This window comes from Ixodes scapularis, unplaced genomic scaffold, assembly GCF_016920785.2.
Source record: "Ixodes scapularis isolate PalLabHiFi unplaced genomic scaffold, ASM1692078v2 PGA_scaffold26__3_contigs__length_393636, whole genome shotgun sequence".
Taxonomy (NCBI): Eukaryota; Metazoa; Arthropoda; class Arachnida; order Ixodida; family Ixodidae; genus Ixodes; species Ixodes scapularis.
The window spans coordinates 203,553-224,556 of NW_024609853.1; the positions used below are offsets into that span (position 1 = coordinate 203,553).

Sequence of the window (21,004 nt, forward strand, 5' to 3'; positions counted from 1 at the left end):
GCCCGTTAGTTGCAGGATGGTATGGTGCACTAATGTGATGCCTGATGCCGGGTTTTTTTTTCTTCAAAACTTGTTTATTTTGTTTGGAGCAAGATTTGGCGCGTTATCAGAGAAAAGTATTTTCGGTAGGGCAAAAGTAGGTAAAAGAGACCGTAGAACGTCAATGACGTGTTTGGATGTCGTGGCAGGCATCGTGTAAACTTCCAGCCACTTAGAGTGCGCATCGCCCATGACTCCGCAGATGCGGATACGTTTCACCACCCACCGATTGAATAGTGGATCGTTTTCAGTTACTGTTCATGATCGCGTTGGACTCAAGGAAGACTTCGAGTCTTTCCAGAAAGTTAGCCCAGGTGCCAGGACTTTTGTCGAAAGCGGTAAGTGTTCGAAACGTCGACAACGTCGGTAGCCACGCGTTGTGCTTGACACTGGACACTTATACCATTCGCTGAGAAGAAACTTGCTTGTTCGTCTGCCACGAGTCGGCCGATATCAGGTCATCACCGCAACACCATCTCCCGACAAAAACGCATGTCCATAGTTAGCAATCACGTGAACTTATAAATTCCCGAACGCTCATAACTTGCCGTCGCTAAACGCCGTTCATTCATAGCGTCATCATTGCAAATAAACGTCTTCCTATTTCTTCTGATGGTTTTCATCATATTCCTTTTAAGCTGTACTTACAACATTATGTGTGTCGGTTCTTCCGAAAATATTGCAACGGCGTTTGTTTTCTGTGAACTATAATGTAACAACCTTTACAACATCTTCCGGACCCCGTGAAACACAATATTTCGTGACGTTATTTTAGTCGTCTTTAAAATGGTGAGGTAAGTACCTTAAATCGCGAAGCAGTTTACTTGACGTCCGCTTCCACTGGTGTCTTGGAAGATTGAGTCTACTGAGCGTGCATTCCTGCAGAAGAATTTTTCATTCATAGAATATTAACACGTCAATCAATATTTGATTCCTTCTTGGTAAGACTTATTGCGAAAGCCCGTAACAACCGCCGAACCGCATCTCCCTGTATCAGAAAACAATTTATACCCAGCCTGACATTCTCGCATACATTCGTTTGCTGGGCCACGCTCTTGAGCCAACTGAGCCCAGCTGGCAGCGGCGCGAGCAAGGCCACGAGAGGAACGTGGTGGTGCTCGAGCCATCCCACTGTGAACCAATGTTTCGGCCACCCCACGGGTGCGTGTCGCCATCCATTGGTTGAACTAACGCCTTGTTCAAGATGGCTGCCGTGGGACCACAGCCTTAATGTGACCAGATAAAGAAAACTCTGTTTTCATACCTCCTCCACAACCGCTGAGCTAGCCGCTCTTTTTTCTTGACCTTGAAGCATTTGACGACATCTCCGACTGCGAAAAGGCAGTCTTTCTAACGGACTCCAGGGCAGCTCTGGTACTACTCAGCAACCTAAACGATGCCCCCCCCCCCTTTCCCCAATATGCACGGTACACAGCCCACACAGCAAGAAACTTGGAAACGAAAGGCTGGCAATTAGCATTTCAATGGCTCCCCTCACACGTTGTCATCACAGGCAACGAGACAGCCGATCGTCTCGCAGCAGAAGCGCACCCCCTTTAAGGCCTGTTCACAGATGCAGCGGAGCGCTACAAGCATAGCGCTAACCTCGCGCTAAGCGAGTGCTGTTGGGAACGTTCACCAGCTTTGTATTTAACTGCCAAAACTGTTGCTCATGGCAGATGATAGGTAGGTGACGACACGTGAGCAGCGCTACATCAGCTGCTCGCTGCATGTGAGAATCGGCCTTAATGTGCCAACACTCTATGTATTAAGCATCCACGAGGCCAGACAACTTATACACAAAGAAATAAAGCGACAACATCCTGATCCGTGAATTTCTGGCGAAAGACCACCCGCACGTGTGCCCCCAAAGCTTTCACGAGCCAGCACCTCCATTCTGAATAGACTTCGCACTAGGTGTGCCTTCACTGCAAAGGCAATTCATCGTCTGGACCCGACAATCAGCCCGAACTGCTCAAGCTGTAACGTTCCTGAGGAATTAGAACACTTCATCTGGGTCTGTCCAAATCTAGCGGACCCGAGGAAATCTCTGCTAAATGGGCTGCAGCTCGCAGAAGTTGCCGACGCGACAACTGAGGACATTTTTTCTCCCCAGGCTCAGTAAGCGCCTGGGGAGAAAAGCCACAAAAACATTCGCCTTACTCATAGCATTCTTAAGGCCCTGTCACACTGAGGCAACACGACGGCAACAGCAACACAACACGTTGTTTAAAAGTCCGGCAGCTTGTTGCTCGCTCCCCGCGTTGTCCGACAAACTTGTCACATCGCGTCAACAGGAGGACAACTTGGACGACAACTAAAATGTTGCCTCGTTATGACAGCTTTCGGCAGCAAAAACAGCAGCAACAACTGTTGGACAACGTGTGTTGCTCTGATCGCTGGCTGAGCGAATTTCGGGCCGGCAACACAACAGAGATAGCTTCGATGGCAAAGCTAGTTCCCTATCAGTAACGTCTTACTCGAATAAAGATTTTGAATAAGTCATTTAACAATAATTAAGGCTGGCGTGCCGATAAAATAATTTGATGAGTGTTTTTACTGCGTAATTGTGGAAAGCCATTGTCGAAATGGTCACAGCTAAGGTCGTGAACGTTCAGACTGGTGTTGAAATTAGAACTGCCGAGAGACCAGCTAACATTTCTGCTTGTGAAATAAAACGGCATGCCCACTCACTTCATAAAGTATAATAAAATAACCAGGAAAAACGACGACTAAAAAATCGAAGCATTAAAACGACCACTCTTATCATGATTGTTGACGCTTGGAACTTGGGAACAACCGTTACCAGACACCTGATTTGTTTCAAAAATACCCAGGACGTTTTGCGGAATGAAGCGATTCCATAGCAGGGCGGTAGGCAAAAAGGCACCGTTGAAAAATATTTATTCGACCGTTTGTTCTAAAGGCCGATCGTGTCGGTGTCAAAGTTGCTAAGCACTGTCAGTTCAGCTCAACACCACGCTACAAAAGACGCTTCGCGGTGCTGCCGGTGCTAGCTCAATTTTGCAGCAGAAATAGGTATTGCATGAAAGAAAGAACCAGACAGGAACACTTCATGCAGTTTTTCTTGGTTACGGCTATCTGCCTTGTCAGCGAATGAAGAACAGTTTGATAAAATAAAGGGCGAAAAATACCATTCGTGTCAAATTTTCTAATCACAGTCCCTGGTTGCTGTCGTCTCGTTATAATTTCCGGCTCTTCGAGCGCACTAACACTCTGCAGAGTCACACTTCCAGCGACGCCGCGCCGCACACAGACGGAAGTAAATAATCAAGATGGCGGAGTGTTCCCCGTGTTGCCCCCGCCGTGAGCGCGGTGTGACAGGGTTGTCGGACAACTAATCGGACAACACGTTGGCCGGGCGGCAGCAACATGTCCGACTGTTGTTGTTGCCGCGATGTAACAGGGTCACCGGCAACACGATTTCTTCGTGTTGCCGTATACGGTTGTCCACTGTTGCCTCAGTGTGGCAGGGCCTTTATAAGACGCTGATCTGATAGACCGCCTCTAAGGCATGGTAACATACACCCCGAGCCAGTAAACTGTCAATTCTCTTAGGTAGTTCAAACTACCTCCACACCCTATAGGGGGTGGAGGTAGGATTGGGTATTACTTTCCTTTTCTTTTAGAGTACGTCGAATTCTGACGCCAAGACTCCCTCCCTCCTTCGTTCCAACGCGCGCTGTTTGTTATTAGACAGTTTTAGTATAGCGTTGCTGGATCTTACGTACGCAATACGCAATAGTATAGCGTACGCTAAAAATTACCTGCTCGGACCGAATTTAGTTGTGCGTTACGTTTTCGAGTGAACACCGCGCATGATCTTGGTTAAATTTGCTAGAGGCCGTAGAATTCCGCGTGCTTATAGCGCAACCATGCTCCTGGGCCTCTAAACTCGCCAAACACAAAGTTGGGAAGAAGTTGACGGAGCGCACCGATTGGCCTTTCACGACGATGGCTTCCCGCTTTTTTCGCCGACGTCCAATCGGCGCGCTCCGCGAACTTTCGGCTTGAACTTTGTGTTTGACGAGTTTAGGGCCACTGGAAAGAAATATTGAAAAAGAAAAAGTGTCGAATCATTTTGTTTCAGATTAAACCAAGCCACAGCTGCCTCGTCAAGCGCGCTTTTCTGCGGCGTACAGAGGCTACGAGTACGAGTGCGTAGCCAAATTCGATCACGGAGCCTCCGTCAGTCGTCCCGTGGAAACGGCACCTTTTATCAATGGTATCGCGGAGTGAAATTCATGACCCTGATGCCCACTGCATAGCGAGAACTTCGGCGATTTCTTTTAGAGTCGTTCGTCCGTCGGCGATGAACTGTGGGAATAGGCTTAGCGTTGAGCAGATCGCAGCGTTGACGCACACTGCGAGCGGCGAACATTTCCACTGTGCACTCCTTCAGCTGGCGATCTGATTCGACCGCAGTAGATCCCAGAAAGAACCGCCGAGCTGAACACCACGCAATTTTACGTAACACAGAACATCAAAAACACCACGTCGCCCTTGCTGCGCCAGTCGAGGCAACCGCCATCTTGAAACTGACGCTCTCGTTGGGTCCGAGATCGCTCGAGAGCGTCCCGCAAGGCCCGGTAGCCAGCAACGCAAAATCCCCAGCGTTGCGTGCGTACGCAATACGCTAGCCCTTCTATTGCGTTCTGCACATGCGCACTCACGACCCGCAATCTCCTTGCGTACGCAAAGCTATAGCGTACGGTCCACTAAAACTGTCTATTGAATTAACAAATCACCTTCAAATAAGGGTCGTGGCATCCTCTAGGGTAAAAAATGAAAGCCGTTTACAACTCCCTGTAACGCCGAATTGGAGCGCAGCTCTTGAGGAGGAGGAGGGAAGAGTACTGAAGGGAGGGTATATTCCTCCTTCTCCCTTGTGATCCTACCTGCTACTCCTCCTCCCCTCATCCTCCTCTTCAGCCCAACGGTTCTCCCTCACCTCCTCCTCACCCTTCAACCTCCTCCCTTTGCCTCCTCCTCCTCCACCTCCCTCCTACAGCTGGGGGGTCACGTGACATGGGGTGGGCCACGTGACCTGGGGTCACGTGACCGGGGGGTCGCGTGTTCTGGGGGGTCGCGTGACCTGGGGGGTCACGTGATCTGGGGGTGACACATGACCTGGGGCGGTCACGTGACCTAGGAATCACGTGGCCTGGGAGCTCACGTGACCTGGGTGGTCACGTGACCTTACGGTTATGCCAACGGCGTCGCCGACGCCGCTCAAGCCGGAAACGGGCGCCTAAGAGCTGCGCTCTAAAAAACAAAAAAGAAAACAAACAAGGAACATTGCGAGCAACACCTCTCATCAAAGAACACGCCACCCGAGAACGGCTCCCTTATTTTTTTAATTTTTATTTACGTTGGTATTTCCTTTTCTTGTTGGGTCCGACTGTTCTCTTCTTTGTATCGATGCCGACCGTGGCAACCGTTCTCGTCATATGATTGACGTTTGTTTTGTCACGCGATGGTGTGGTCCGACCGATTAACCAATGAGTTTGCTACAATGGTGTCACAAGGTATAAAATGGCGGATCAAATAAAAATATTAAATGCAAAGAAGCGCGCAGTTCTGCTCGTTTAGCCCCCTCGGCGCTTTATTCTTTCAGAGGCGAGCATCGCAGTGCCATGGCATTTAACTTGTGCCGTCTTCATGACGCCATAAAAGACCCTCTTGAAGCAATCCGGAGGGCAAGTTCGTCTGCTTTTTGCGCAGGGGGTAGCGGTGACGTCAGAACGCCGAGCCCTGATTGGCTGATGGGGCCCCCCTATCTGAGCGTCGTCTGCTCCTTTGCAACGTCGTCTGCTCGCTACGTCGTCTGCGTCTGTCTTACCTTTCCTGCGACCTTCGGAAGTGCAGAGGCTATATTCACAAAACGATCTTACGCCAAAAATGTGCGTAAGACAAAACTTAAGAATAAATTCGTATTCACGAAACAAAATTTTCGTAAGTTTTGCGCAGGTTACGACGAAATCCTACGACAGCTCCGAAGCTGTCTTACGCACTTCTTACGATCAAATCAGCATGGCCGACAGCGTCGCGGTCGCGGAGACTCACGGACGTTTATTTTCTACGTGCGCTTCTCACGCGTCCCGACTTCAAGCAGCAAGAAAAAATTACGAAGTACTTGAAACAGACCACGACGAACAAGAACGCTGGATCCACAAACACCCGGGAAAAGCTCCAACTTCCACGATTCCACCGAACGCGACCAAGCGAGCTTTGCAGTTAGGCCTAGCATAGCAGGCACTCCGCGACTCGGTGACCGTCTGCCAGACTTGGACGTAGTTCAACTACTCTACTCAAACTACTGTAGTTTAACTACTTTTCCGAGTAACTTGGTAATTTTCAATTAAAACTTTATTTGGGTAATTAGTAGTTTAATTTAACTACTTTTTTCAGGTAACTTCTACTCAAATTACTAACTACTTTTGAAATCTAATCGTTTCTTTTTTTTTTTCATAACAAAAGTTTGAGCGCAGAAATAAATAAGACGCTGGCAGATTAAGTGGTATTCCCGAACAAGAAGCCCCCTCACATTCCGTTCCCACGCACTTATTCTCGGCAGCTGTAGAAACTGCATCACTGGCGTCCTGGGGCCAAGGTGGCGACGAGCAGCCAAAACATAACACCGGCGCGCACGAACCTTGGTCGGGTATTGACCTAATCCGGTAATCCACGCAGGCGCCGCGCCTCCAGCTGCAACCGTGAAAGACGGAGACACTCCGAGGGTTGTTGTTGTTTTCATGTTGTGTGCCTTCAGTGAGTTCCGACTCAAGTGGTAGGCTCCACGGTGGACGCCACTAGAATGTCCTCGCAGCTGGGCGCCTGTCCTCATGGTCGCCTCGTCGTCAGCACATGCTCCCTTCCAAAGCCGGACTCCCCCGCGCACAAACGCAGACACGGATAATCCGTTCACGGGAGCACGTTCCCGCTTCCCGCTTGTTCACGTAATCCTTCACGTCCTTCCGACCTTCCACGCCAGGGAGACCTCCTCTTTGTTGAAAAGGTTGTAGTTGTCAACCTTGGGAGATCCTTTTGTTGGACCTAACGTCAGCGGCGAAAAGCATTTTTTTTTCTCAGTGGCGTAGCATTAACATTGCAACGAGACGCGTAGTCATTCGGATGATCCCATCGTCGTGGCGCGAGACTTGATCTCTTGACGGTCAGGTGCACTCGCTCGGCCAACTCTCCGGACGTCGTGAGAATAAAGAGACAGCTACCCTTCAAGCGGACGTCTGTTTTTTTTTTTTTTTTTGCTAATATATGTTTTTTTTTTGTTTTTTTTTTATACATTTTTCTTCCCAAGCGCCGGTACGGCATTATCGCAGGAGGTGAACAACAATAAAAATAATTTGTCGTAATTTGCGGCACACGCAAATCGTCACATCGTTAAACTCAATCCAATACCTAACTGTTCTAAAAAAAAAACAAAAAAAAAAAAAAAAAGTGTCTGCCGAGTTTTGTTTTGGTGCTGAATTTGCGGATTTTGTGCATGTGGCAGTTTCCAGTGACATCCGGCAATGTATAACGGTTATAGCGCCCGCCATCTGGCTAAAGTCCGGTGGCTTTGGTTTCACATGGCCCGCTGATTTACGCGCTAGTCTTTAGCCGGCTTTCAGATTTGCTTACCCGATAAGCGTATCTAGAAGTCGGCTAAAGGCTAGCACGTGAGTCACAAAGGCGAGTTCATCTAGGGTGACCACCTTCCTGCTAGTGAAAGGGAGGAAGTGGCCGAGTGGGCTAAGGCGTCTCAGCTCGGAGCGTGGAGCGAAAGCTTGCGCTGGGAACCTCCTGGGTTCGATCCCCGCCGCCCCCGCCCGTTTCGATCTGGATGAGTTTCGTACCGGCACGCGTTCGTGTGATCACTACTGCGTGATGCACGTTAAAAATCCCAAGTTAGCGGTTGTACCGCACTGGCTAAATTTCTCATCTACAGCTAAGAGACCGATTACCCGTTGAGGCGCATCTCCATCAAGGCTGTATAAACATAAAGAGCAAGCCAATTTTTTACAGTCTCAACTTGCCGAATAAAAAAAAGAAGGATGAGGAGAGTTTTGTTATAAAGGACCCTCTAGCCGAGGCAAGCCTCACATGTTTCTTCATGGACACCAAAGATGCCGACACTCGCTTACCCAAGCCTGCACAGCCTGCTTCTGATATTGAACGCTGCCTTTGCATACAGCGCCACGGTGGAACGCCTGTTTAGCTTGACTGAGGACGTCATTAGAAGGAAAAGGGGAAAACCCTCCGATAATAACTTTGAAAGACAATTAATTGCTTCTGCGAGCGAATAAACTATTTTGAAAGTCATAAAATGACTGCATTTATTTCAGTCTCGCAGGGTTTTTCACTCATCAAAACTGCTGTTGCTTTTGCTGCCACAAAAATATAAAAAGTAACTTCGAAAGTAACTTAAAAGTAACTCGCTACTTTTTCGCAGTAGTTAGTAGTTTACTCAATTACTACTACAAATGCGTAATTTCTACTCTACTCCAACTACTTTTGGCGTCGATACTCAGTAACTTTAATTAACTACCTTTTTTGAGTAATTTGTACATGTCTGCGTCTGCCCACGACCGGCTGGCGTGCTGAATGGAATATGCCCGCGCGACCCTTGTGAACCCTTCCCGTATTATACTTTGATCGTGACCTTACTTTTAGATTAAGAGGTCAATTTCTTCCTCTTGTTATCTCCTTGTTTCCCGAGGCAACGGTGACTCTCGCCGGTGAAAAAGCGGTGAATCTTCGACAGACGCAGGAAAAGTAAAGCAGCCATCGCTTTGACTAGCAGACGGAAAGCACACGACGTTAACTGCGCCAACCCGTCGATGCCGTTAAAGAATGAGGGTCTCGCCGCACAGGAAAGGAGGGAAAAAGTATTTGGGAGGGAACTTGCGGACACTAACACGCTCACTCTCGGTTCTTAGCAAACAAACCTCGGCGCCTCGGGAGACCTCGCTAGTGAGTCCTCTGACTTCCCTCCTTGGTGCGCGTCTGCTAGTTGTTAGACAAAAACAACGTACCGCTCGAGTTATTTCGGCTGCTCTCTCTGAAAGGCGAAGTCGAGCTCGCTTGTAAAGACCTGCACTTCCGAAAGTCGCAGGAAAGGTAAGATAGACGCAGACGATGTTGCGAGCAGACAACGTTGCAAAAGAGCAGACGACGCTGAGATAGGGGGTCGCGATCAGCCAATCAGGGCTCGGAGTTCTGACATTACCGCTACTTCCTTTCTCATGCGCAGAAGACGAAAATGAGCCCACTTGCGAGGCGTATTAATTTGCTTTAGGGAATGGGCCTGCTCCTGGGGTTCTCGTGCGTGCCCAGAGTGCGAAGCAGCGATGACGCTGCAAGTCCGCGCTAGATCTGCGGATGACTACTCGTGGAGGTCCGGTGTGTGGATAACTCGTGAGGTGCCCAAGAGAAAGCCGGTGAAGGTTTAGTACCGGGGCGAGGTCTCGGTACGGAGCGGTTCCTTTTTCGAGGGATACCACCTGACGCTTCCCCCAACTCGTGAAAATCATCTACCTCCGGTGCCAGAACCTACCGTGCGCCGTCATTCAGCGGAAAACTGATGTCGCAAGTGTGACAATAATTTATTGGTCGAGCCTTTGTCGGGAGGTATTTAAGGCCTGGCCAGTGGGTTTTCGGCGGTATGGAGCGTGGCAGCGTGTGATGCTTTCTTGTTACTGTGGAGAGCCGTGACACTAAAATCCTGCAAGGGCTAATAGCCAAGTGGGTCCGCCCTGGAACAAGAATAATCACTGACTGTTGGGCTGGCTGTCGCAAGCTTGCAGATGACGCTCGCTTCACGCACCTCACCATCAATCACAAGCTGCACTTTGTCGACCCGAACACTGGTGCGCACACCGATACGGTGGAGGGCACCTGGGCCCACGTCAAAAACTCTCTTCCATCTGGACGGCGTGAGAGCCACCATTTCACTGGTCACCTTAAAATCTCATATTTTGGAGGAGGGAGAAGGCGCGCGGAAACACTAATAGATACCAGTCGTTCGTTGCCCCGGCCGCCAAAATCTACAGCCCCGACGCAGACAGGAACCTTCACTATGCGGAGGACGAGGATTCTGACGGCACCGGTGACTTCGAGTGATCCAATGCGCTGAGCCCGTCGCTCGCCTGCGTGCATAAAGACGACTTATGCGCCAACCGCTTGTCAAGTGTTCGTTACGTCAGTTATAGGTTCTGGTAGCGGTCTAAACGGCCCTTTTCAGGGCCCCCATATTTTACAAACGGAGCTCTTTTCTGGGCACCCGGTGTCTCTGTAAAAATTTCACACGAAAGACCCAGCAAAGTTTTGTGGCCCCCAACTTGGATATCGCGCGTTATGATTCAAATAAAAATTGTTCTTATTTATTTCGCGCCTTTGATCCAAATAAATGCCCCCGTTGCAGTCGTCCCGTGGTGCTGTTGCTTGCTCAATCACCGTCGGCGTGTCTCAGCTTCGTCGTCTTTGGCAGAGGCGCACCGGCGAAGGCGGCCGATCTGACACACCGCGTTCGGCTTTGGCTAGCAGACGGCGTTCGTAAAATGGCGTCAGCTGTTGCTGGCTTCACGGGGTGGTACCGTGCGTGCTTCCATTCATTCGGCGTTCGTTGCCATGGTGACGGCGAGAAAAGCAGACGAACTTTTCGTTTCAGAAGAACGCTTCGGGGGGGATCGGTGGCCGAGTGGTCTAGCGCACACCAGCTCGGAGCACGTGGAGCGGAAGCTCGCGCTGCAGAACCCAGTGATCCTGGGTTCGAGCCCCACCCCTGCCCGTTTCGATCTGGATGAGCATCGTACCGGCGTGCGGTCGTGTATCACTACTGCGTGACGCACGTTAAAGACCCCAGGCTAGCGGTTTGTACCGCACTGGCTAAATTTCTCATCTACAGCTGGGAGACTCGTCGCCCCTGTGAGGCAGACCAAGTTCTAGGCTGTATAAACACACACACAACCCAATTTTTTTTAAGAACGCTTCGGCGCAGTGACACCAGGTGCGTTCTAAGGCCCTTCCCGCATGCTTTTCGATGGGCGGAAGGCGATCAAAAAGAGTTCGATATAAGGACTTAACGCAGAAGGTTGCATTTCTCCATGCCTCATAATTTGACGAGCCTTACACGAAAAAAATGACCGCATCTCCACGTGGTGAATGACGTTCATTGGGGCGAAGCACTGGTGGTGCTGATGATACTGATTTTATTGTTCATAGGTAGTGCTGATGGTGCTGATTTTTTTATTGCTCATAGGTAGTGCTGAGTTCCGGGCTGCGTTTCGACTTATATACGCATTTGACCGCAGCGCCCTTTCCTTTATAGACGTTGAGCGGCTACATGCAACGTTTCATCCATGACAGAAACCCCAGCTCTTGACTTACTACCACATCTCAGAGCCCTCTACTCGTCCCGCAGTCGTGGCCCAGTGGTTAAGGCGATGAACTAGAAATCCGTCGGGGTCTCCCCGCACAGGTTCGAATCCTGTCGAGTGGGCGAACATTTTTTTTCTTTTTATGTGAGCATGGACGCCGGACGGACGGACGGATGGACGGACGGACGGGCAAGGCTAGACCCTATTCGCGACTCCAGCGACCTATAAGGGGCGCCACCACCAAACAAACATGGTGGCTGAGTCCAGGTCGTGTCGGCTCGGCCGGGCCGCCTGAATGGGTGGCGCATTCAATTTAACAAATTTTCTTTTGTTGAATGCCCAATTTTATGGGTATTTGAACTGAGACAGTTAAGTGTAGCCGGTGCGCATAAATTTGCCGAGCATAGTTTTGTTTTGCCGGTGTTTTTTGTTCTTTTCATGTCAAACTTTCGTTTCGGAGACTTCGGTCAAAACCGAAACTATGGGCTCCGGAGAAACGTAATAGACTCTAATTGGTTTTGATCATCTAGGGAAAGCGGCGAGGGCTACAATATTGTTCCACCGAGAGTAATTTTTAGCTAACTCGCATGCCTCGACCATGCGACTTATCTGTCCGCGAAATTGAGCTTCTGTGCCTGTCCGCGTTTCAAGAAACAGCTCCAGTCGTGTGCTCGGTCAAGAACACAGGCTGCAGGAAAATTACGAAAATTAAGCAAGCGCTTCTTGAGCCAGGGAGCATGTCAACTCGCTGGCGCTTCACTAAGCAGCTGATACTCGTATTCCAATTCAGGTTTTAGTAGCAATCGAGAAGTCATTTTGACGAATAGGCGGATTATGTATTATATTACGTACTATGGGGTCCCACTAAAGCGATATTAGAATATTCTTCGGGTTGAAATATGAACTTAGTTGACTAACTATTAGGTGAACTGCAGAATAAAAGTATATTTGACAGACAGAGAGATACTACTTAAACTTAGTCAAATGGTTCTAGCCGGTAGAACGGAGACGAATGCGGACAAACTGAGGAGAGTCTTCATCGGAGATTCACTTAGACCTCTCTCATTGAACTTGACTTCGAATCCTGAACGGATAAAATGAGTATTTTTTGTGGCCGGTCAACCTGAGCAATGTAGACGTATATGCTGGCTTCGACAGGGGTTATAATATCAAAAATTGGAGGCGCGATACATCCTAATGACGTGACAGCTTCTAACTTTGCGTGACGCGTCCCCCACCCTTTGAAAGCAGGTAATTTCCCTCATTAATAATATGCAGCGAGCAGGTTTTCTGAATCAAGTAATTGCGAAATTAGCCCAACTCCTTCAATGTAGAGCCGCCAACATGAATAGCCAACGCACCGGCCAGCGTTAGTGGCTCAAATTAACTTGAAGCTAATCGAGCACAACCAAACTCAAGGAAAGCAGCTATCGAACCTTCCCATTCACTTGATTGCAACATTGGTGTCCCCTTCAGTGAAACACTTCGTTTTTGGACCTCAGTCCACTGTTCTACATCCTTATAAAGAAACCACTTATCAGTTACCAAGCAGTCGTCACTTTGAATGTGATTAGAGACAGACGAGAAATCAAAACGTTTTTCCGAGATTCCTCCTCATCAAAAAAATTTAAAGCACGCGACCGTGTGTTGTGGAGTAAACGGGCTTTCAAACACGTGATGGAAAGAAACAATCTACTGAGGCTTCACCACACTAAAGAACACTCAGGCAAACTTAAGAAATTTTCGGACCTTCGTCAAATTACATTGCTCGCCCCCGCGCCGACAGCACGTGCCCGCGAAAGCCATCAGAGACGCGGCGGGGCGCGGAGCGACCTGGACCGACTGGTTCCCGGTTTTCCCGCTTGGCGGCGGCCGTTTTGCTGGAGTCGCGAATAGGAGCTTCGCCCTTAAAACGGGTTCTTTGGCCATCCCGCGTCCTGTCTTTTTATCCGTAACATGGGTCTAAAGTATCAAACTGCCGGACAACCTGCCTATCGGGAGTATTAGCGGCGAGATGTTTCGGTGACGCCCACCTATGGTTCCCCCTTGTGACGTCATTACCTTGCGAACAACAAGTTTGATGGTGTTTGTAAATAGCATGGTGGAAGCCTGAAATCATTGCGCTCTCAAAGCAACACTGCCAACACCGTCAAAATTAAAGTTCTTTCATTCCTCTTATTTCCGTCGATGGTATACCCTTTCCGACGTCATAGTCAGCTTTTGGGCCAATCGTGGAAGGCCGACCACAGCGACGCTTTCGGTCGCACACGTTGCCAATTCACTGGCGGCCATAGTGGTGTGCGCTGCTGCTGAGCGCGTGCTAACGCCGAGCTTCCGCAGTTATTTTGGAGCGTGCATTTAGCACCATCAAGGTTGCCGGACTTCGCAGGCTATTAATGTGAACTCGTTCTGAGCCTGCGCTCTAAACATCGCCCTCAAATATGGCGTCCAGTGAATACCTCCTATACTCCCTTTCACTTTAAGCGCAAGCGAAGCCGAAGCTACTTGCGCGAGCATATGGCCCTAAACAGTGTTTGCACTGCAGGAGCGTGCGTGCTTGGCAGGGACGCTGAAAGCCCGGAACTCGCTCTTGTAGCTTCTGCTACGCTCATACTTAAAGTGAAACAGAGTATAGGGGGTATTTACTGGACGCCATATTTGAGGACGATGTTTAGAGCGCATGCTCAGAACGAGCTCACATTAATAGCCTGCTAAGACCGGCAATATTGGTGGTGCTGGACGCACGTCGCAAAAGAACTGCGGAAGCTCGCCGTCAGCACGCGCTCAGCAACCGCGCACACAGCTATGGCCACCAGCGAATACTCCCTATTAGCGGCCAGATGTTTCGGTGGCGCCCTCGTTCGGTTACCTTTCGTGACGTCATTACCTTGTGAATAACAAGTTCGATGGTGTTTGTAATGGGGATGGTGGAAGCCTGAAATCATACTGTTCTCAAAGCAACGCTGCCAACACCGTCAAAATTGAAGTTCTTAATAAGGATAGATAACTGGGCGAGTTGGTGAGAGTTCTGTAGTGTGCTGTAAATAATCTAGATGGCGTTTTCAGCTGCATTTAAGATGGTGCCGCGCGCCGCGTGCTTGACAGCTGCACGCGCTGATTGATGTAGATATTGTAAATACAAGCAGTCTTGATCGAAACTCCGAAAAAAAAAATGAAACAAGCGATACCTACTTTACTTCAGGTACACAAAGAGAAAACAAAAATCGCCAGCTAGGAGACGACAATACATAATATTAGCATAATAAATGTGTGCGGACTCCCGCCCACTGAACATACACCTACCGTTAGGGAGCCCTGAGATCATAAGAAGAATATAATTAATTTATAGTAATTAAATAACGGAAAACATCCCCTCTTTCTCTCACTGGGCGAGTGCTACGCGTTCAGTTGTCATCTTCCACTTTCCCTGTGCCCTTTTATTTCGCCTGGTTCTCTCGCGTTCAGGTTTTTTTTTTTCTCTCTCTCTCCCTCTTGCGTCTCGTTTCCCGGGCAACTGGCCCAGTCGCTAGTAGATGGCGCGCACTCTCGGAAAAAGAGTCTATTGAAACAGATACCATTTGATATAGACATTTTGGAGTATAATATTTTTCACATTTTTCAAAACGTTCTGTTCATCTCAATTCTACTCTCTCGCGTACTCTCTCTCTCTCGTTCAAAATCCATATAGAGTGGTGTCCCTACAGACAGACAGACTAGTATATTCGCGGACGCCACTTGGACCTGGGGGGGGGGGGGGGGAAGGTCTTCTTTTCGCCGCCATCTTGAAACACGAGAACCGGGTGACCGAAGAAGCGAGGCATCCATCCGCAAGCAAGACGACGACTCCGCAGCAATTCTCCCCGCTAAGCGTTGCTTCCTTGTTCTTTCTGCGCACGTAATTCTCCCAAGGCGACGATGTGCTTCCGTTATGTACAGGGGCAGTGGTTCATTGGCCGCCCATCGGAAACTGCCGCAGCGCCTACTGGCGGAGGACCTTCAACGGCACCGGTGACGTCATCTTGTCCGACTCTCGCGACCGCCTCTTGCGACTCTGAAAGAATGCCGTGATAGAAATTTGTCGACTTTCCGATTCGCGACGCTCGGAGGTGATGGGCACTTGCGACGCTATCGCCGCCGGTCGCACCTCTTCGGTGGCGTCGCTAGCAACGGCGTCGCGAGCTTGAATCGCCGTCGTCGTCGACACCGGTGAATCACTCCAGTCGTAACGTCCCGGCAGCGGCGTCTCGGTGCTCAGATCGAAGTTGTACTGGCGGCGGAAGCGATCCAACCGTGCGTCGCTCTCCTTGGCGAGTTGGCGTCTCACGTCGCCGTGGTCGACCGCGTCGAAGAGGCAGCGTTTGACGGAACGCGGCGAGCGAGGGGCACCCTAACGCATTTTTTTCGGTTATCGTGATTGGTAGGATTTTTGTGTGTGCGTGAACTCTGTATTTGCTTTAAGAAGTAAGCTGTTTTCTTCTCTTCCCTAATAAATTATCCAACATTTATTTTTCTATTAAGGGAGGAGATGATGTAGTGTGCTGTAAATAATCTAGATGGCGTTTTCAGCTGCATTTGAGCAGAGCCGTTTATACTGAGAGAGTTTGGCCGATGGGCGGAGCTTGTTGGCCGCTAGAACAAGCGGATTTCGCGATAACACAATATGGCGTTACTTCTTTGTTTTGTTCATTCCTGAGAAATCGCGTAGAGTTCCTATGAGTCAGAGCCACAATATGGCGGACGGAAGTAGTCATCCCCCGGTTGTCAGACTACGCTGCTGTGGTTGTCAGACTGTCAAAATCTCCTTAAAGGGGCCATAAAACGAATTTTGGGTTGGGATGAATGATTTTAAATTGGAACTTTACTAATCGCATATCGTTTGGTTGGCCAAAAGAAAGAGGCTAGAAACTAAAAAGCCGGCTTTTCGGTACGAAAATTTGAAAATATAGCGAACTATTTTTTACCTTCTTGCCTTCGAAAGCTCTCCGCCTTTTCACTATGATACATCCGCGGTTCCAAAAGCGCGTCACCGGCGCCAACCTGACGTCAGCCGAGCCCAGCTCACGCATTGGACACCAAAACTGCGTCACTCGGACGTATGCGCTCGTCAACAATCAATCCGTCGACGAATATTTGGATTCGCGTTCGTGGCCAATGAGTGCCCGGACGGAACTTATTGTCACTGGGGAATGACAAGTTCTATGGTGTGCATAAAAAGCACGGTGGAAGCTAGGAGTCATCGCGCCGGTGCCGAAGGAATGCCACGACCACGTGATTTCACAATTCGCATTTGAGTTGAGGATTAAAGCTAAGGAGGAAGAAGTAGAAAAATCGCTTCATGACCCCTTTAAGAAGGCCAAACTCTCTCAGTATAAACGGCTCTGCATTTGAGTAAAGCCCCTTGATAAAAGCGTTTTTTACTAGTACCGCCAATCATTGTTGTGGAAGCGCTCGAGACACGTGCCATGAGCGGGTGCTCCGCCGCCATTCGCTTCCAAGGCCCACTCATTTCAGTGCTGCGTCGCCATTTGCTTCCAAGGGCCGCTCGAGACATGGGCCTCGTGCACTCGCGCATTTGACGCTACTTGCAAGACGAGCGCGAACACATCGAGGGGCTTTACATTTGAGATGGTGCCGCGCGCCGCGTGCTTGACAGCGGCACGCGCTGACTGTGCGGTGCTTAAACATCCGACTAACCGCTCATTCACACTGGAAGCGGATCCGCGTTCGCAAAGCGGTTGCGAAAGCGGTTGTATAGACGCTTTGCAGCAGCTGTGCATGAACGCCGCCATAACTGACCTTCAGTTTTTGTTTCCTCTTATTCCGTTTATTTCACTTCATCATTACCATAGCAGGCCAGGTTATTGCCATATTAGATTCAACTGTGTCCTTTTCTAGAGCATCGGCCTTTGTAGAGGATCGTCAACTACCGTTTCAGTTGCTCGGCATCTCGGTAAGACAAGAGAAGGTCAGCAATGGCGGCTGTAATTTGTCGCGTGTGTAAAGCGTCTATAAAGATCCAGTACAATTGCACGCGCACTCGATGACATCAAGTGCGCGTGCAATTGTACTGAATCTTTATACAACCGCGTTCGCAACCGCTTTGCGAACGCGGATCCGCTTCTAGTGTGAATGAGCGGTTACCCCCCATTCACACTGGAAGCGGATCCGCGTTCGCGAAGCGGTTGCGAAAGCGGTTGTATAAAGATCCAGTGCAATTGCACGCGCATTTGATGTCATGGTGTGCGCGTGCAATTGTACTGAATCCTTATACAACCGCGTTCGCAACCGCTTTGCGAACGCGGATCCGCTTCCAGTGTGAATCAGCCTTAAGAGAGCACCATAGCTAATTGAAAAGCACCGCTAATTCACATCTAGCGATGCATTGCAGAGATTGCGGTCGCGAACCACGCTTCGAAAACACCAGTATATTGTTTCAACACCGCGACCAAACATGTCGAGAGATGGTAGAAGCCTACAACATCACGAAGAACAACAGGTCGTGTGTGAGCCAACCATCGGTGACTCTGACTCCCAGCGAGATGAAGTTTTTGGATTCAGGGTAACAAAAGCTCCTGAAGAAAAAAAGAAGAAAACCAATCTACGATCGGAGAAAAAAGAAGAAAGGGAGATATTTCACGAGGCGCCAAGCAAGCGCGCGAACATTTGACTGTTTTTCATTTCATTGTCATTCTTCCTTATACCCTTGTTACACGGGCACATTTAACTACAGTTACGCTAAGCCACAGATAGCGCACAATACTTGCGGACAACATTCTGCGGCTATGCAGTCAAAGCTATGGGCGAACGTGCGCTTGAGCATCTTGAGCATCTATCGAAGCAGTGCACGCGCACTCTTCACTACTTCTGAAATAGCTGTCAGAGAGTATAGTGCGGTATCTGTGGTGCCGCGCAACAGCAGTTAAGCTGAGTTAACCGTGGTTAAGTGTGCCCGTGTAACAGGGGTATTAGTGTGTAATACAAACCAGTTGATAGTCAGCGCTTTGTCTTGTGTTCTCTTCGTCTCTTTCCCCCCATTCACACTGGAAGCGGATCCGCGTTCGCGAAGCGGTTGCGAAAGCGGTTGTATAAAGATCTAGTGCAATTGCACGCGCATTTGATGTCATCGTGTGCGCGTGCAATTGTACTGAATCCTTATACAACCGCGTTCGCAACCGCTTTGCGAACGCGGATCCGCTTCCAGTGTGAATGAGCCCTTACCGCTCATTCACACTGGAAGCGGATCCGCGTTCGCAAAGCGGTTGCGACCGCGGTTGTATAAAGGTCCAGTACAATTGCACGCGCACTTGATGTCATCGAGTGCGCGTGCAATTGCACTGGATCTTTATACAACCGCGTTCGCAACCGCTTTGCGAACGCGGATCCGCTTCTAGTGTGAATGAGCGGTTAGTGTCCTCGTCTTAGTCGCGCTGTCTTTCAACTTGAAGTTCTTACATTCCTCTTATTTCCGTCGATGAGACATCCTTTGCTGACGTCATAGTCAGCATTCGACCAATTGTGATGGGCCGACCACAGCGACGCTTTCGATCGCTCATTTCGCCAATTGGCGACGTGAGCGATCGAAATCGTCGCTGTGGTCGGCCTACCCCGATTGGCCGAATGCTGACATTGACGTCATCAAAGGATTTCTCATCGAGGAAAATAAGAGTAATGTAAGAACTTCAGTTTTGACGGTGTTGGCAGTTTTGGTTTCAGAGCGCTATGATTTAAAGCTTCCATTATGCTCGTTACAAACACCATCGAACTTGCTGTTCGCAGGGTAACGACGTCACGAGAAGAAACCGTACGAGTGGGTCACCGAAATCTCTCGCCGATATTAGGTTTGATCTTTCGCCCTGCCCGTACCCATCGAGCATCTCACTTTTGTTTATTACTACTGCGAGCAGTTGTACTGCCTTGGCTAAATTTCTTATCTACAGTCGAAACCAGTACCGTCATACCTCAAATGCAGAAGTATTACGCTGCCTAAACACAATGTCTTGTTTGCTTTGCTTTTTCGTCTTCAACATTACAACAAGGGTTGCGAAGTGCATAAAAAAAAATGATGCCATGTTCCTCCTACAAAGGATCTTACTAAACCTCTCACCCTCAAATATTTGCGACAATACAATATTTCTTCATATATTTTCCTAATCAAAAACAAATATCTTATTTAAACGTGAAAAAAGTGTCTGTAGTGCTTTGTATCATACTAGAGCAATATACCAATCCGCACTGGCACCAACATCACCAGGCTGCCGCACCAAGTCCCGGCTTTACGGTCACCTGGGACAAATCATAGAGAAGATGTAGTCAAGCGTACCATGCCCCATTAAACTGCCCATCGTTACCATGGACAAGACGTCTTGACTGGCATCATCAGCTGTAATGCGTGGACCCGATGTCAGTTGATCACTGATGGCTCTCCATTCGAGCACTTCGGTATTGAGCCTTCTGATCTTGTTGACAACGGCAAGCTCTATCAAGTTCCGTCACAAGGGTAAAACGTACGACTTCTCCAAGGTACCAAAGACAATCCGGCTCGACGTTTTCTACGAGTCTCTCTGCCCGTACAGCATCGGTTTCATCACGACCCAGCTGTGGCCAACGTACCTGCTGGTTGGGTACCACATGGACGTTAACCTTGTTCCTTTTGGCAATGCCTTTGAAGAAGAGCGCCCGAATACAGACGAGCATCGTCGCGATGCCAATTGGCCCAAGGCTACACCCAGCTACAGCTGCCAGCATGGACCGGACGAGTGCTTCGGCAACGTGGTTCAGGCCTGTGCCGCGCAGATCTTCAACGACACCCTTGTGACCCTTGCCTTCGTTACTTGCATGTCGACCGCCAATGAACCTGCTAAGGTTGGCAAGTTGTGCGCCAACGGCGTGGCTCACAACTGGGAGAAGATAGAGAGGTGTGCTACGGGACTCAAGGGCATAGAGCTCCAGGAAAGGATGAGCAAGGCGACGTGGAGCCTGGACCCACCGCACAGCTACGTGCCGTGGGTATTGGTCAACGGCGCTCACACGGACGAGCAGCAGGCCATGGCGCAATCGAATCTTCTGCAGCTCGTCTGCAATTCTCTGCCCGCGGACAAGAAACCGCCGGCCTGTTTCGATGACGAACCGTTTAAGGCGATACAGAGTTTAACGAATACCCTCGAAAACAGAGATCAAAACGCCATCAATGAATACAAAGAAAGAAATGAGCATAAGGAGCATGGCAACCCCTGAAAAGATATTCCCGTTTGATGTCCTATGTCAAAATTTAGGGCGGTCAGTTGGGCTTGGTGCACGTCGTGTCATGCCTTTACATCAGCGCTATCACGACTTCGGTTGACTGTAGAAGCGTAAAAGAAGCCGGATTGCCGAGTTTCTTGCCGGGGGAGTAGCATCTTTAATATGTATCCATAAAATCCTGCTTGGGAAGATTTTAAGAAGGCAGTATTTGTCCTTTAAGCTATGAAATTTATTAAAAAAAATTTAATTAGAACATAATCAGGTGTCAAATGAAACATTTTAAAGGCGTATGTTGAGGAATGAGGGATTAGGATTGAAATATAAGT

General features: G+C 49.2%; 1 protein-coding gene across 1 annotated transcript; it reads left to right on the top strand.

Moving 5' to 3' along the window:
* The first annotated feature begins 19,853 nt into the window (after positions 1 to 19,853).
* Positions 19,854 to 20,672, top strand: LOC121836314 (gamma-interferon-inducible lysosomal thiol reductase-like). Its single transcript, XM_042291176.1, has one exon. It carries the CDS (start codon positions 19,854 to 19,856, stop codon positions 20,670 to 20,672), a length of 819 nt encoding a protein of 272 aa, XP_042147110.1.
* Positions 20,673 to 21,004: the final 332 nt, after the last annotated feature.